This window comes from Mus caroli, unplaced genomic scaffold, assembly GCF_978045245.1.
Source record: "Mus caroli unplaced genomic scaffold, Mus_caroli_1 scaffold_15, whole genome shotgun sequence".
In the NCBI taxonomy this organism is placed as follows: Eukaryota; Metazoa; Chordata; class Mammalia; order Rodentia; family Muridae; genus Mus; species Mus caroli.
The window spans coordinates 13,177,468-13,195,726 of record NW_028227270.1 but is presented as its reverse complement, the minus strand read 5'-3'; the positions used below and the strand labels follow the sequence as shown (position 1 = coordinate 13,195,726).

Sequence of the window (18,259 nt, the reverse complement as noted above, 5' to 3'; positions counted from 1 at the left end):
AAGTTCATCCAAACAACACAGAGTTGGCGGCATTTGTGTGCTGGACTGTCTGTCCCGCCCGCTGTAGGCATGCGTCCAGTCTTAACCCCAGCAGGTCAGGGTTGCACCTTCTCCACAGCGTTGAGGACACTATGAGCTGTGTCATTGTGTAGATGTGTGCATGTGCTTTTAAGGGAAAGCATGTTATTTGGGAAAAGTCAGCTTTTGTTGGTTTTAAATAAATCTACATTATCTTTACATTACTTTTGTTTTTAAATTAGCAGCAATACAGTTTCCAAACATTCTAATTGATGTTAGTCTAGCATATTTCATAATGACTATGAGGCTAAAATTATGAAATACATAAAATAGATTCTCCTTTCTTTTACAGGCTCCAGCCAAATCCCAGTTAAACCCAGCATTCGCGGACGCCTGGAGCAGCAGTGACGAGGATGGGTGACTGTCAGCCCTGGCTCCTTGTCCATCAGACTTCCAGGACAGTGTTGTGTGCACTTCAGCACGAGCAGGGCTGTTCTTCCCGTTATTGTTGTCTTTGAGACAGAGTCTCACTGTGTAACCCTGGCTAGCCTGGACTAGCCTGGAACTCTGTATAGAACAGACTCGGCTCACACTGGCAGCTGTTCTGCCTCTGCTCCCAGGTGCGGGGTTAGAGGTGTGTACCACGTGGCCCCTCCTGGGCATGTGTGTGATTGTTTGTTTGTTTGTTTCATTGTTTTTAAATTCTTCAGTCAGTTTTAACCTGTTGATCCTGAATTTGGGATATTTCCCTGTGTGCTTTAAAATGAGATTGATGTGTATAATACCCTGAAATATACTTTTCTGTCGGTTAATTAATCAAAACTTATCTCCTTGAGCCCATTCACCAGGGTGGTGGGCCAGCCCCTATGGGCACAGCACAAGAACAGAATTGTTATTCCCAGCTGGGACCTTCATATGTGCATCCAAGGAGCTGAAAGGTATGACCGAGGAAGCTCTCAGCTCTGACTCCTGATTGTGCTGGCAGCCTGCCCTTCCCACCTTCAGGGAGGAGTTTAGCAAGGAGGATTAGAGAAACTTGCAAAGGTGGCATCATAACGCTAGATTTCTTTACTCAAACTGAATGGCTTCATGTAATGGAGCCTCTTCTCCCTCATATTGAATGTTAGCCGCTCATGCATCTTGCAGTGTGAACATCGTATCACATAGGCAATCCCTGACCACTTTGTATTGCTTTCAGAGGGCAGCTTACACTCAGTCTTAATTCCTTCCTGTGAAACTCAGCAAGATCCATGCAGGGATCTAGATTAAACATGAACTGTCATACAATTGTTCTTTCCTTTTCTTGTGTCAACTCAGGAGTGATTATTATGAAGTCACCTCCATTCTTGTGTGTGTGTGTTTAAGTTCTGTTGCTGTGATAAAATACTCTGAACAAAGACAATTTAGGAGAGAAAGTGTTTATTTCAGTTAACCTAGAATTGTTAACAAATAAACACTTTCACTGTGACTCACTGTGGAAAAGTCAAGACAGAAGCCTCACAAAGCTAGGCACATGGCCTCCCAGTCAGAGAAGTGAGTGCGCAGAGCCTTCGCTGCCCAGCTGAAGTGAAGTGACCTCACGGACAGAAATGGCTTCTCTAACTGAAACTCTTTTCATGAATTCTGTGCCGAAAAGTTCCATCTAGAACAGACAAGGAAAAGATAGAAAATAAAACTTTAGAGAAATTCTGAAGACAAGCCTTGAGTTATACCAACTGTAAGATGCAAATGACTTCAGGCTGGTGTGAACATGGTGACTGACAAGGGAGGTGGGAACAGGGAGGGTTGTGTGTTTGCAGCAAACCTGGGAAGCAGGAAATAGTAGTCATGTTTTTCATGTCTGGAATCAAATGCCTAACAAAGGAGGAAGCATCGATTCTAGCAAATGGTTTGAATGTACAGGACACCGTGGGGGAAAGAAACAGATGGTAGGAACAGCGACAGAAGCAGGAGGCAGACAAGAAGGCACAGACAGGACAGGAAGCGGCGGGGCCAGGCATGAATGTCAAGAGGTGACTCCACCTCACAAAGAGTCTGCAGTCTCAGAAAAACAGCACTGCCAGCTAGGATCTGAATACCATGGGGACATTTCACATTCATCCACCACTGGTCTCTATAGGTCCATGGCCATCTCAGAATGCAAAATGCATTTGGTTCAACTTCGAAAGTCCCCGTACTCTTTCAAATCCAACCCTTGAAAGCTCTAATATTCCCTTGTTCCTGTAGAATAGACAAGTAACCAATCCCATTCCACAACAGCAGAAAGACTGGACCAAAGCAAGATGCAGACCCAGCGGAGGGAAGGAAGCTCAAGTTCCACGACTGCACCTGGGCCCATGATGGCATCTTGACTTCAACAGGCTCAGCTCCATTCTTTAGATCTGTTGCCAGTAGCACACACGCCTGGCCTTTCTTAGATCAGTTCCACCCAGTGCCTGGACCTTTCTTCCCTCAGTAGACATGCCACACTTCTGATAACTGCAGTATCCTGGGGTCTCCACTGTAACTTGAACTTCACCTTTACAGTTCATGCACAGCCCACTCAGGAGCTCCATGCAGGAAACCTGGCCTCCCTTCCGTGGCTCTTCTGGAATCTTGGTGCACGCTTCCATGACACTTGGAGTTTGCAGGGCTGGAAAACTAACTCTACATAGAAAACACCAAGTGCTGCTGTCCTTACCAGACGTAGCCTGGCACTCTTCAGCCGTGGGCCTCTACCACGCCTAGTCCTTTTTTTGCAAAGAACATGTGAGTTTCTTCTGTGCTACCTTGAGTGGCTGTTAAATCTCCTTGACTTCTAGAATTATAACAAGTCATGTAAAGAAACATTTTTTGAGATAAAGATCTCATGCAACCCAAGTTATCCTCCAATTTCTTTTATGGCCCAGAATGACCTGGAACTCCGGATGCTGCCAATCTCTGGAACCACAGGCACGAGCCATCACACCTAGTGACTGTGTGTTGCTGAGATCAGACTTCTTGTAAGCGAGGCAAGCGCTCTCCCAGCTAAGCTGTAATCAACTCCCTGCAATATAAACAAACATAACCTGTCTCTATAGTTGTGTCTGGAATAGTTTCAGATACAGGGAACTCGGTTCCTTTCTTGCTGTGTATTTCTAATCAGATAACTGACAACTGAAAACAGAGGAAAAGAAGGTGAGCTGTTGTGATCTCTATCAGCATTCTCTGTGTCAGAATCAGCAAGCCAATGGCCCACACTCTCTTGCTACTCATGAAAACTGTAGCTTTTGCACTAATGTGTACATTACATTATTACATCTCCTGGTTCGTGCTCCCGCAGGTGAAGAGGGTCCCGAAACCCTAATTAGATTTGTTATTCGGCCATTGCATCCGTTGCATCAATGTGTGAGACTGGGTTCCTCAAGCTTGTGGTTCTGTGTGTCTGTCAGTGTTTATTGTGTAAACTTTGCAGAACTGGAGAGTGAATGGCCCTAGGCTTGACTGGTGGTTTAGTTTCCTTGCCTCTGGTGGTCAGCTCTGGAAAGCAAGTGACTCAGTGATTTATACTTCTCTTTGGTTTGTATTATTCTTTGTGGCACAGGTGAGCAACAACCTTAACCTAGGGCCTGTTGACATCTTGGGCAAAGGGCGGCAGCCTATGACTCAGGCTCTCGCTCCTCAGAGTCCCTCCCTGTCACATGATGCTCCATCAGCACTGCTCTGTACACCGATAATTTCTAAATAAATACATCACTCAAAGCTGTGCTTAAAGAATATCTAATGAACCTGGGAATTGACTTAACCATTTTTATCAATATTATAGGGCTGCGATGTTTTCCTATATGTGCAAGGTTATTTAAAAAAAAAAAAAACTTTTTTTAGAAGATTTGTCCATGTGATTGCTGGGAATTGAACTCAGGACCTCTGGAAGAGCAGTCAGTGCTCTTAACCTATATTAGGGTTCCCATAAATACTATTGAAAGAAGTGAGGGGACTGGAGAGAGTGGTCAGCAGTTCAAAACATTTGCTAGTCTTTGAGAGGGCCTGAGTTCAGTTCCCAGCCCCCACATCAGAAGCGCACAACCACCTGTGATACCAGCTCCAGCGGATCCAGAGCTCTCCTCTTGGACACTCGTACATACATGGTGTAATGCACACATGCACACAAATGAAAATAAGTACTTAGAATCACTAGATTGCTATAGAAATTGAAAACTATTAAGATTACTTTTAAAATCATAACAGATCCATCAAGAAAGAGCAGGTAACTAGATGGGATATGTGCACTATAACCCCAGTCAGTTCTCAGTTGGCAGAAGGATTTGAAAGCCAGCCGGAGTACATTAAGAAGTGAATAAGGTGGGCTAGACCAGGGGAGGAAGGAAGGATTAAAGGAAATGAAAGCAGAAGGCCTGAAGCTCAAGTCTTGTTGGTAGTGCCAGTAAACAGGAACTGAGTGATTCTGACAGCCTTTCTATTGCACTCATTGGCTCAGAAACTAGGTCAGAAAACTAGAATAGAAAATTAGTGTTCTAAAATCATTCATTGTGAGATTTTTTAAGAACACATTTAAAATGGTATTCAGTGTGAAAGGCATAAATAGAGCTTTATAATTCAAGAATAATTAAAGTTCATTGAAGGTAAAGGTGAAGGAACTGCCTTGCTGAATGAACACTGAGTGTGAAGCCCCCCCCCCCTTTCTCTCTTTCTCTCTTTATGGGGGTCAGTAAAGGGTTGGTGGGCATGCACACACGTATGAGTAGGTGCATACATGTGTACATGTATGAGTAGGTGCATACATGCACACATGTATGAGTTGCATATGGAGACCACAGGTTGACCTACTCCACCAGTCTCCACCTCAGTGTTTTAAGACAGCCGCTTACTCAGCTCCATTCGCTGTTCTGGAGGCATCCTGCTGTCTCCACCACCACGGCACTGGGATCACACATGCGTACTACCACACCCAAATTTTCAGGTGCCTGTGGCCTCTCTCCCTCCTGCTAGGCCGCAAGCCCTTTACTGCCTCCTTATCCCCCTGAGCTGGCTTTTCATGTTTCCATCTGAAGTGTACAGTGAGCACTGGTTAACAGCTCGGCTTTGCAAGTTCATATAGTGAGCGAGCACCATCGTTTGTAGAAGGGAATAAAGACATCTTACGGAATCACAAAAGTAAAGTATATTTCTGGCATGTAAAAGCACTTGACTAGTAGATTTCTTATGGTAAAATCTCAAAGACGACCTTCGCTTTGTCGTGCTCTCCCGTCTAGACTGGAAATATTCCACGAGGGCAAAGACTTCATCTATTTTGCTTATTACCACATCAAAAGTACCTAGAATACTGCTTGACAAAAGTTTGTGCCGCATGTATATGTGTAATTAATTAGCAAACGACCCACTGCCAAGCCCTTAATTGCATAATAATCTCAGAGTTTACGTACTGCAGAGTTAATTGATTGTTATGTGTGTGTGTGTCATTTACTGTGTATGAAATTTCAAGTGTCTTAAATATTAGCTAAGTTGTACAGTGAAATCTATTATATGTTAATGAATGCTATGAATGCTAATGGAAAACAAAATTGTTACTTAAGTCGGTTGTTACATAATTTGGTTTTCTTCTCATAAAGTAGCAAATGATTCTTCAGGCAGAGTTGCTATTACATCACTCAGAGGCTGCCTGGATCTTCCACTGCTCTCCATGGACCTTGTGCTGTTGGAATAAATATGGCCCCCATAGGCCTAGAGGGAGTGGCACTATTAAGAGATGTAGTCTCATGGGAGGAAGTATGTCACTGGGCAAACATTTGAGGTTTCAGATACTCAAGAATGGCCCAGTGTCACTCTCTCTTCCTGCTGCCTTCTGATCCCGATGTAGAACTCTCAGCGACCTCTCTCCAGCTGCCTGTGTTCTGCCATGCTTCCTACCATAGAGATAAGGAACTAAACTTCTGAGCTACAAGTCAGCCCCAATTAAGTGTTTGTTTGGTTGGTCATGGCATCTATTCATGAGAAGAAAACCCTAAGATAGTGCTCATTAGCCATATTCTATAAGCAGGGTATTCAAGGGTCTTGTGGTTTTCGGGAACTAACGAAAGTAAGGGGCTTTTGTGAAACCTAAGGTTCAGATTTCTTTACATGGTATTTACTGCTCACACATTCCTACTTGGTAATGTGGTTGGATTAAACATTTCCATTGCATTTGACCCAAAGTTTGGCTATTTATTCTCATCTCCACCTTCTATTATGGGCAGCTCACAAGACTTGGAAATTTTACACACTTTAGGTTACGATTAGGACTGTAAAAATGTAAAAAGAAGAGAGAAAGAAAGAAAAGAGAGGTGAAATGAAGACTCTCAAATGTCTAGAAGACAAAGAAAAGAAAGACTATGTAGGTGTATAAAGAAGCAGATGGAAGATTTAAAGTCATGGGACTGAAGAGACAGTTCGGTGGTTACAGTAATCTCTGTGTGATTGTAAGGACCAGAATCTAGATACCAGCACTCAATTAATGGGCCAGGAATCTAGTGCATGTGCCTGAAACCCCAACTTGGAGCATGGTGGGAACCTGAAGGTTACTGGGTGCTGTTGGCATCCAGCTTAGCCAAGAAAACTTCCACCCTGGGATTATGGAGAGAAAGCCGACCTAAGAGGAATAAGTAGATAGTATATAGGGAAAGATATTCAACCCCCTCTCTGGCACACAGATATGTACACCTATACACACACATGTGCATATTCAGACTCTTTAAAAATGGAAGTCATTTTATTATGCTGTGGTATAAACACAACAGAGATTAAATTTATGGTGTAAATTACCTTTTTTTTCTGTAATATCCAAGATCAGTATTGATTTTTTTTTCAAATGAATACTGTGGGTTGAACAGATGGCTCAGTGGCCAAGGACAAGTGTTGCTCTTGCAAAGGACCTTGTAGGTACAAGGTAAGAGAGCACCATGTCTCTCACGGGGAAGGAAGTGCGAAGTAACACTTGGCTCAGAACCCATTGTCCAGAAGTTACTTTCATGACCAAATGTAAAATGTAAGGAAGGCTGGCTGGGAAATATCACTTGCTGTGTGCGCAGGAGAAAAATGAGAAAGACCTCCTGAATTGTTAGCCATCGTTAGCTGCAGTCTTGAACGGCCAAGTGCTTCATTTCTTCCTTTCTGTTTTTATTTTTAATGTCTGAGAATTAATTGTACGAAACAGTCTTGTGAGTCTGAACCATTCACCCCTCCCCCTCCAGCTCCTCCCATACCCACACTCACTTCTCCAACCCTGATTCATGTACTTTTGTTTTAACCCCCTGAGTCTGCTTAATGCTGGCAGTATGGGTGTAGGTATAAGGCCATCTTCTAGGGCATGGGATCCTACCAGGGACTGCATCCCAGAAAAAAACATGAACTCTTCCCCACCCCCAACCCCAGCTCCTCCCAGGTACCCCTCCTCACCTAGGGTTGAGATTTCATGATCTCCTTGCCCACCCAGGCTGGACTTTTTGGCTGGCTTGATCTTTCACAGGTCTTGTGCACACAGCCATAGCCACTATGCGCGCATGTGTGTGATGTCACAGAAAGTACTTTCACCAAGGCCCTTCCTTCCCTACCGCTGGCTCTTACAACCTTTTTGCCCCCTCTATGATCCCTGAGCTTTGGGGGAAGGAGATGAGATCCAGATGTGATCCAGAGTTGGGCATTCCATAGTCTCTTATTCTCTGCATTGTGGCCACCTTCTCCTGCAGAGAGCAGCTTTTCTATAAGGATTGAGAGTTGTGCCACGTACATCATCAAGACATCGGGCTCTCCTTTCTCAATGCACCAAGAGCTCATTCCCTTAGATTCTAAGTCATAACGGGCTGTTTGTGTGCTCACTGTCATCACCTGTTGCAACTCCTTAAGCCCTCTGGACAAATCTAATCTTTCTCTGTTCTGGTCTTGATGAAGGATGCTGAAATAAATGGACTGTAGCTGAGTAGTGCAAATTTTCCTTTGGGGTTGAAAGTCACAATCAATCAATCAATCAATCAATCAATCAATCAATCTCTTTCTCCTTCCATTTCTTCTCCTCCATTCTGTTCCTCCCTCCTGCCATTCCTCTGTCCTCTTTCTATCTCTCTTCTGAAACGGGGTCTCAGATGTCCCAGGCTGACCTTGAACTCACTGTAGTTGAGGGTCACATTGACTTTCTCAATCTTCTCTCCCAAGTGCTTACATCCTGTGTCATGTGTCCCTAGTTTATGTACTGTTGGGGTTCTAACCTAGGACTTTGTGTATCCTTAAACAGGCATCCTAACAACTGTCCTACATCCCTGACCCTCAGAGTGCTTTGCCTACATAAATGCCTTGTATCTGAAAATAGAGAATTCATCTGAAATGCATTAAAATAGATATGTAAAATCAACACCAGAGATACTGCCTTTAAATGACAGCCATGTGCACAGTCAGTGCTTGACAACGTGTGCCATAGAAAATGAATGATAGAAAGCAGTGTGTGGTTTCCTGTTTACATAGGAATTCAGTCACCAACCTGTGTATACCCATTTCCACTAAGCTTGCTTTTCAGAACTGGTCTTCATTGTCACTTAGGCCAAGTGATCTATAAATACCAACCACATACTTAAAATAAAGAGAATAAACAGCTCAGAATACACATTTTGAGCAAAGGCAATATTCTTAGGACAATTTAGGAAAGTTTGCAACTGAGGTTCGCACAACAACTCCTGGTACCTCTTCCTCCTGACTCCCCTCAGCATTGTTACTGTGGTGAAATTATGGTCTTGTTGTGTCCCTTTAAATTCATATGTTGAAACCTAGTCAGCAGCGTTCTGGCATTGGGAGGCGGAGCCTTGGGGAAGAGATGAGATCATAAGATCAGAGCCTGTGCAAATGTAGTGTCATATAAAGGTCTCCAGAGAGCTGCCTTGCCTCTCTCTTCTGCTAACAAGAGCTTAGCAAGAAGGTCTGCTGAAGAAGTCTCCAGACATCGAAGTGACAGTTCCTTGGTCCTGGCCCCAGCATCCAGACATGTAAGAAGTAAATTCCTGCGTATACCTTTCCCAGTTTATAATGTCTTGTTAAAGTAACTCAGGCTTTTTAAAAACTTCTTTTTAAAAAAAATATTCAGCATGTTATAAAAATACAAAACAGTATATCGCTTGTAAAAATCAAATTTCTTTAAACAAGATCCCCTTTGGTAGTCTGTTAGTAAGAGTATCTTTGGGCTGAGTGTGTAGGTGAGTGGGAGAGAATGTGCTTTACTCGAGCAAGGCTCCAGATGTTAAAAGAGCGCCCTCAGTTGCTCATCTTACCCGGACTGATGAAGGTTTCCTAAAAATGGAATGAGAGTCAGAGGCGCAAATGTCCAGAGTGAGTAAGAAGCTACCTAATCACCCCAGTGATTCCTAAAACAAGGCAAGACTGCAAAACACGAACAAAGCACCAACGAATTTTGCCCTGATAAGACAGAGCCCATATCTTCTGAACTATGTGAACCTATAGAACACACCAAACACCAGTTAGCCACCGGCTTAAAACTTACAGAGCCATACATAAGGCAAACAGCATAACGGATGTGGTAATGTCTGAAAAGTACTGAGAACTAATGAAGTTTCAAAGCATGAATATGATAACAGCTTCCTAATTAGTTACTGTAAAGACTTGTCTCAATTAAAGCATTAAAATGTACTGTTCCTGGATAGTACATTGTTGGCCATAATAAGATACAAATTAAGGCAGCAGTTCTATTTGAAAGGCTCTTTATCACAAAATGTAGATGATGGTAATTACTACGTTGTTGGATTTGCCCCACCCCATCTGGGACTTTGTGATATTAAGATTACTTGACTACACCACCTTTCAGGTATTACAAGCAGCACAGGAAACATTTTCATGGCATTGGAATCAAATTAGTCAATGTTAATCTCAGGCTTACCAGTGGCAATCCTTCGCAGTAGGAAGACATGTCTATTCAGTTTTAAGTGATTGGAATTTGTATGAAGAGTATTACAGTAGCGACTGTTACAGTCAGTTAAGGGGTGGTATTTCCTCATATCTCTCATTTATAGCATGAAAATTTAGCATGCGCTTTACATAAATGAACAGGATTACCCCAAAGAAAGTGATTTGTCTGAGGTTCATAGTTTGTGTCGGTATCCAATCGTTAGTAACAAAACCTTTGAGATCGACAGGCTATAAAGAAATTTAAAAAGTGCAGTGGGACCTGGGAATGGCTGGCTGGTATCAGTTACCTGGCACAGTGCCATTATGTTCTTCTCGTGACTAAACCAAAGTTATTTTCACACATAACAGAGATATGACGGTGTAAGTATTTTAAGGCACTTGCATGCCACAACTTTATCCAGTTTCTCCTCGCCATCTACACACTTATTTGGCATCTGTGGTGGTTTAATATACTTGGCCAAGGAAATGGCTATTAGAAGGTGTGGCCTTGTGGGAGTGGGTGTGGCCTCGTGGGAGTGGGTGTGGCCTATGGGAGGAAGTGTGTCACTGTGGGGGTGGGCTTTGAGACCCTTCTCCTAGCCTTGTGGGAGCAGTCTCTCTCCTAGCAGCCTTCAGACCAAGATGTAGAACTCTCAGCTCCTCCAGCACGATGCCTGCCTGGACATTGCCATACTTCCCCGCCATGATGATAATGGACTGAACCTTGAAACCTGTAAGCCAGCCCCAATTAAAAGTCCTATAAGAGTTTCCTTGGTCATGGTGTCTCTTCACAGCAACGGAAACCCTAACTAAGACAGCGTCTTCAGCATGTAAGCTATTCTCCTAGGCAACAAGGATTGAAAAGTAAGACAAAATCTCTTTCCTGAAGAGTTCATAATCTAGGTGGGTAGGTAATAAAGGAATGTCAGGAGATATGGGCCACACAGCTTGTTAAACTGCCAGTCATACAATAACTGTATCAGAATCATGCAGAGTATTGTGGAAATAAATGTTGGCCTACCCTTTTGGGCTACTAAATCGGCATCCTTGAAAAGGCTTTTCCAGGAGACTGATTTTTTTATATATATTTCTTAAAGATAAGAATTTGCTATATGCCCCAGGCTGGCCTTAAACTCATGGTGATCTTCCTGTCTCAACCTCTAAGTGTTTAGATTACAAGTATACATCACTACACCCAGATCTAGAAATGTGGATTTTAACCATCCAGTGATCCTGGCTCTCAGCAAAGTTTGGTGGCCATTGCTAAGAGAAGTAGCCAGTATAGATTGTCTTCCTCTCAGCGGATGAAAAGCAGTGAGCAGAAATAAAAGTTTATTTATTCTCAAGGGAAGTCATTAACTCAAGATAAGCTTTAAAAGAAGTAATAGCCAAGTTAATAAAACTAGAGTTTAGTAAAGACAAAGGACACAGAATTACACAAAAAGTATAACATTTTGGGGGTAACAAGATGGCTCAGAGGGTAAAGGTGCTTGCTGTATAAGGCTGACAACCTGTGTTCCATAACTGGAACCCACCCAGAATGGAAGAGAAGAACAGAAAGTTATTCTGTAGCCTCGGCCACACCATTGCTCATGTGACTGCACCGGCCTCAGTCCTGTATCAGTTGTGTGGCTGCAGCTCATGTATCTTCTCACACACACACACACACATACACACACACACACACACACACACACACAAGCACACTCACAAAAAAAACTTTAAATCTAAAAATTAATAATGGTCTTAAATTTACAATTGAAAATATAACTTAAATGCACACAAAGCCTCTATTTGCTAAATAATTTATAGCAGCAGCAATAAGTACACAATGAACAAGTATAACAGAATATGAGAAAGACAAAGACAGAGAGAATTAAAACTATTAACCAAGAAGTTAGCAGGGCTAGAGAGCACTTCAGTGGCGACGAGCACTGGCTGCTCTTTCAGAGGAGTGGGGTTTGATTCCGAGTATTCAAGTGGCGGCTCACAGCCGTCTGTAACTCATGTCCCTGGGGATCTAATGCTCTCTTCTGGCCCTCAAGGACATAAGTACACATGTGGTACACAGCTACACATTCAGACAAAACATTCATATGCATAAAATTATTTAACAAACTAAAAAATACCCAGAGAAGTTAGGCATGGTGGCATATGTGTATGATTTCAGCATACAGAGGCTGAGATGCAAGTTTATCAAGCTTGAGGTCAGCCTGGGCGACATAGTGAAACCTTGTCTTTAAAAAAATAAAAAAGATTTTCCAGAAATGGAGAAGTAATAAATATGTTTATGGCTGAGCTCATTTCACTATTTTAAAGAGGCCAAATTATCCTTATACCTTTAAAGTAATTCAAACAAAATTATATACCTTAACGTTGCAGTAGAAAAATGAATTCCTCATTGTAGTAGTGTATCTGATAAGTGCATGAAGATCATAGCCTGACAGCCTGCTTTTGAATCTCAACTCTAGCATGTCATGACACCGTGTCCCAGGGTAAGTCAATAAATCTCCCTGAGCCCCAGTGGCTCTGTAAGTTGAGGCTAACTTGCCTCTTTTGTGTGTTGGTGGGGAGATGGAATGTGTTAGTCTATGTGTTTACTATTGTTTTTAACATCAAGGAACTGGTTAAATAAATCGTGATTGAGTCATATGGTAGAGATAGAGAAGGTAAATAAATAGAGATTTTATGGAATGAACATCAAGAGTCACTGTTTATTAAGGAAAAAGGAGGAGTATAGAAATATGTGAAGTTTTCCAGTGTTTTTTATTAAGAAAATAAATAGGCAAACAAACAAATAAATGCTTGTGTTGTCTTTTATATGAGTTACAAAATATCTCTGGAAGTCTATCAGAACAACTTGGATATAGGACAAAGGCAGGCAGGAGGTTTTTACTATGGACATCAACAAGATTCAAAGGTATAATGTGGGGTGTGTGTGTGTGTGTGTGTGTGTGTGTGAGTAACACTAAATGATTAGATTATTTTTTATATTATATGCATGTGTGTTTTGCCTGAGTGTGTGCCCACCAGTGTAGATGTAAGAGGACACCTTTCAGAGGTCACTTTTCTCCCTCATCCTGTGGACACAGAAGGCTCCACAGGTCTCAGGCTTGGTGGTGGTGCATGCCTGCACTGACTGAGCCTACCCTCCGGCCCCATCGACTTCAGTGTTGGATTGACTGCTTGTTTAAAAATAGGAATAATTTTTAAACGATCCAGAGCATTGGATATCAATTTTGGAATGTCAAGTGAGCGTATGAACTCACGAAATGGTGTTCAGTATCACTGAGCATATTCATCAAAGCCACGGTGAGACGGCACTTCACATCTCTCAGACTGGTAAAGTATAAGGTCTGAGGTCATGAGGTCATTCAGCAGTAGAGGTCTAGAACTGCCCACCCAACAGTGGAAAGAAGAGTACAAAAAGATTATTGTGACAATGTACTTATTCCATGTCTATATTGTATTGTCACAATTAGATGTTGTATAATATATATGATCTAAGAATGCCACATGTTGGCAAGGGCTGGGGGCAAACTGAGTTATTACATAATGTAATAAATATATAATTTGGCACAACTTAGGAGGATAAAACATTAAGCACTGTGTACTAAATGCGCTTCCCTGAGTTTAGAACTGGTGATATTTGGAGGTGGGCCTGCCTTTCAAATGATCGGTTTTCATGTTTCAGTTTTTAAATGTATTTATTTGTGGGGTGTGTGCACACATACTTGTGCAGTTCACAGTCTTGTGGAGTTCAGAGGAAAACTTTTGGGAGTCATTGGCCTAAAATGATTAGCTTTAGGGGTAGTTGTAGGTGAGACATCAGAATGAGGGTGCCCCTGACCCTTTTCTAAACACACCCCCAAGAAGAAAGGAAATCCATGAGCAAGATCAAGAAGATTGCCATCTGCAAGCTGAATCGGCCCCTTCCAGGACCTGACCTTGGACTTGACCATATAACTCTAAGAAAATGCCACTTATCTAATCTATCTAGCCTATGGTATTTTGCCATAACTTAATTTTGTTCATCATCAGTCAAATATGTACAAAGGCTTTGTTGTTCAATACTGTAGTAATTAAATGAATAAAAAAAATTACATGCATCTACACTAATAAGCCATTGACAAGGATTGGTTAAGACTGGTGAGATGACTCCGTGGGTAAAGATGCTTGCTGCTGGATGGAGAGACCTGACTCCTGCTAGATGCCCTCTGACCTCCACACTAGGGTCATGCATCCACAGTACACACACACACACACACACACACACACACACACACACACAGGGAGAGAGAGAGAGAGAGAGAGAGAGAGAGAGAGAGAGAGAGAGAGACTCGTACAATGTAGTTGTTTATTTAACATTTACATGAAAATCACAGGACGTATGAGGGATATGCAACAAAAACCACAGGAAGGGCCCACTGTTGTTTCTGAATTCCTTTTTGGAATAAAAAGAAGAAAAGTAGGCTAGAGCTCTAGCTGTTGCCTGCCTCCTTCCTCCTCCTCCTCCTCCTCCTCCCTCTCTCTCTCCCCCCCCCTCTCTCTTTCTTTCTTTCTTTCTTTCTTTCTTTCTTTCTTTCTTTCTTTCTTTCTTTCTTTCTTTCTTTCTTCTTTCCTTCCTTCCCTCCTTCTTTCCTTCCTCCCTCCCTCCCTCCCTCCCTCCCTCCCTCCCTCCCTCCCTCCCTCCCTCCCTCCCTCCCTCCCTTCCTTCCTTCCTTCCTTCCTTCCTTCCTTCCTTCCTTCCTTCCTTCCTTTTAATATGTATGTACAACAGAGTGTCTGCATAGCTGACAATGCTTGTGCTTCCCTCTGATCTCCTTGGATCCTTTCCTGACTGCACAGCAAACTGGGTTGCAAACAGTCTAAAACTATCCTCTGTGATTGCTCTCTTCCCGTCTACCCTTGAAACCCACTCTGGCCAGAGTTTCGCCCCATCCATTTAACTAAAGCCATTTTTTGTCACGTTTGGTGGATGACTTCCATATTGCTAAATCCACAGTCCCTTTCAGTGCTCGGCATTCACTAGCTCCATGTTGTAACATGTTGTTCTTCTCCTACGGTGATAAGAATCTGTGTCATTCTTTAGCAAGCATTCTTTTTCATCACCTTCTAGACTTGGCTTCATATTTTTATAGGTCATTGATGTTGGATCTGGCTCTCTGATGGCTTCAAGGCAATGGAATGTTAGCCAGCTTGATGTGGCAGGGACCTTCAGTGTGCTCATAAGCTTGGGAATGCCATTTGGACTTGAGTGGTGTGCTGTGAGGTCTCAAGCCAGTTGCTGTGTCTTCCTTCTTGGTTCCAGAGGTCATCAGTTGAGGTAAGGCCAGCTTGCCTACTAAATCTACCTACAGATTGGTGGCTATGAATACAAAGGCAAATGTACTAATTATTTTGCTAGGGAGTGATTTGCTGTACACTGTTGCTATGGCATTCCTAACAGAGCTACCTTTCAGGAATCATGGATGCTCAGATTTTCCTCTAGGCTGGCTCTCCATCCCCATTCCGTAACCACTCACCACTGCAGTGCCCCAGGAGGCTGTCTGCAGACTCCTCATCTCCTTTCTCGATGCTCTTACCCATCTTTAAAAATATCAAGAGGCTGATAAGTCCTAAATTTACATTCCCAGGCAAGCCCCTCTCTCAGTCTGCAGACTGAGATAACCAACTGCATATCTGATGTCTGATACACCCACTTGGATACCTAATGGCCTCCTCCATTTAAATCAGTCCTCGAACGTGTTCTGCCCTTTGCCCTATTTTTTTCTCTGTCTTCCTCTTTATACAAGCAACATGTTCTTTGCAGTTGCTTTTGGAAAATGCTTTGATTTTTTTTTTTTTTTGGAACACACCCTCTCTTATCGCTCACCTCAGATCTTTGGGAATCGGGTTGGCACTTGTCGTCAAGATGTATTGGAGGTTGGGAGATGAGACAGGGTATGGCTGACCTGGAGCTCCCTCTGTAAATCAGGCTGGCCTTGAACCCACCAGCCTCTGCCTCTGAATGCCAGAATGTATTTTAAAGCCTGACCTTTTCACTTTGACCAGCTCCTCCTTGCCTCTGCTTTATCTTATTTGGACTGTGCAAGAACCTCTTAACTGTCTCCTGGCTCTGTCTCGGCCATTCCTCCCCATCCTCTATTCTACTCTCAGTAACATTGTTAGAACACTTACTTTAAAATGCCAGGCTGGAACAAAGAAAGAAAAGGAAGAGGAAAAAAAAAGAAAATAGGAAGGAAAGAGAAAAAAAGAAAAGAAAAGGAAAGGAAAGGAAAGGAAAGGAAAGGAAAGGAAAGGAAAGGAAAGGAAAGGAAAGGAAAGGAAAGGAAAGGAAAGGAAAGGAAAAAGAAAAGCGAGCGACCAGAAGGTGCCACTCTTCAGAACTGCTCCTTGGAGACTTTACTAGCATTTGATGTTGCCCTCCCTGTTCCAGTTCAGCTTCCCCAACCTCCTAGGTCTTCTGGGAAATGTGGCCTCCTTCCTGTCTCTGTGCCCATGCCTTTAGCTTAGCTACTGTTCCTGTTGCCTGGAGTGCTTCTTACCCCGATAGACACAGACTTCCTCTTAGCCTGTCATTTCAGCACTGGGGATAAGGGGACAAGAGGGATATACGTTTGAGGATAGCCTGGGTTACTATCAGAAGTTTTATTCCCAGCCTCTGCTGCATAGTGAATCTCAAAAACACAAGACGCAAAAGGCTCCTTTCACCGAGGCCTTCAACAATGCAGCTTCCCCTTCCCCTCCCCCGACTCAAAAATCCCCATGCCCTTCCCTTTCCCGTGGTACTTGTCAGGACCTGAACACATTTTTTTTTTTTTTTTTGACCTGGTTATGCATTAACTTTATTGTAAGCTCTGGTTAGACTGAAAGTTCCCTCCCTGAAAAGACAGAACATTTTTAGTTTGTTTTGGTTGTCTGCTGGATCTTTAGATCCTGGGGTGGGGGTGGGGTAACAGCATTAAATAGGTCTTAAATCTAATTAAATGAATCTAATTAGGCTCTTGCATGTTTGAAATTCTATACAGACAGAAACAGTGACAGGCATGTGACAATTGTCTCTAATTTTTAAGGCGTTTCCAAATCTACCAAACAACTTAGTTGTAACATGAAAGAAGAGCTTAAACAAGGATTCATTCGTTTGTTTGTGGATTGATGTAAAGCACTGAGCTCAGGAACTTGCACATGCCGGGCAAGCCCTCTACCACCAAGTTACATCTCCAGTAGAAGAAATCTTCAGTGTCTTAATTTGCATTTGAACTTCTGTGCTTTGGGAGTTGCTGTCTCCTTGACTATTCAGTGGGAGTGCCCAGTTTTAGGTTAGACACTGAAACCTTATTTTCAAAGTTCTAGGGTTGGGTCACGGAAGGCGGGCTTGCTTGCTTGTTTTTGCTTTCCCTATGCACGGTCTCTACTTGTCTAGAGTCTTCTCCTGATTCTAGGCTAGGAACTCTAGCGCAAGCACAGCCCATGTGGTGAGGCAGACCGCACAGGGAAGGAGTCTTGGGTGTAGGAGGGGGATGGAGGATAGGGGATGTTCTAGTTGAAAGATCAGTTCTAGTTTTAGGTTTTGCTATAGAAGCAGGTACCTCTAGACTTACATTTTGCCTTCCTGGGCTTGATTTAGAAATCGTTACAGTGTTTAGTATGGACTAGCTCATTAAAAAAAAAGAGTCCAGTGCACAAGCACAGGCTTACATTCATCCAGTTCAGCTCTTCCAATCCAACAACCAGTGAAGGAGACGGGAGTTTGCCAGACTCTGTTCCTTGTTCTGGTCACCATAAAAAAAAAAAAAAAAAAAAAAAAAAAAAAAAAAAAAAAAGTTGCATACAGTCTGTTCTTCATTGCACTAAAAGCTTCCCCGCGCCTCCTATTTTTCAACAATTCATTTCTTAATAATTAAAAGGGATCTAGCTGCCCAAATCTGGCTTGGGCATCTTTACTGGTCTGGTCTCCATTTTAGAGACCTATTTCTCCTTCATCCCTTCTTCCCTCCAGCCGCGCCCTCCCTCGACCGGTCCTGTAATCCATTAGAGTCAAGCAGGACGACAATTCCCATAGTATTGGTTAAGCTTGCGGATGAACCCAGATGATGGTATTCACTCTCAGAAAGAAAGGGCACCAGTAGAGCGGACGGGAACCGGCCCCCTACTGCACCCTGGGTTGCTTGGGGCCAGGCTCTACCCGCGGCGAGGGCGGCAGCGGGAGAGGCTGGCCTGACACCCCACCCCTCGGCGGCACCTGGCGGCGGCGGGCAGGCGGGCCGAGGGGCGGTCCCGGGTGACGCGCGGGGCTGGGAGAGCCGGCAGGTGCCACCCCACCGCCTCCGCCCCTCGCAGC

At 43.2% G+C, this 18,259-nt stretch overlaps 1 protein-coding gene across 2 annotated transcripts in view; it reads left to right on the top strand.

Annotated features, from left to right (window-relative positions):
• The window catches only part of Ercc8 (ERCC excision repair 8, CSA ubiquitin ligase complex subunit), a 41,693-nt gene extending 35,527 nt beyond the window's left edge, over positions 1–6,166 (top strand). The window contains exon 11 of one of the 2 annotated variants that reach the window (XM_029468475.2): positions 371–6,166. In XM_029468475.2, the coding sequence (XP_029324335.1) occupies positions 371–439 (69 nt within the window). In that variant the 3' untranslated portion in view covers positions 440–6,166. The remainder of the gene's footprint in view (positions 1–370) is intronic. The other variant, XM_021180092.3, reaches the window with a different exon arrangement.
• The last annotated feature ends 12,093 nt before the right edge of the window (positions 6,167–18,259 follow it).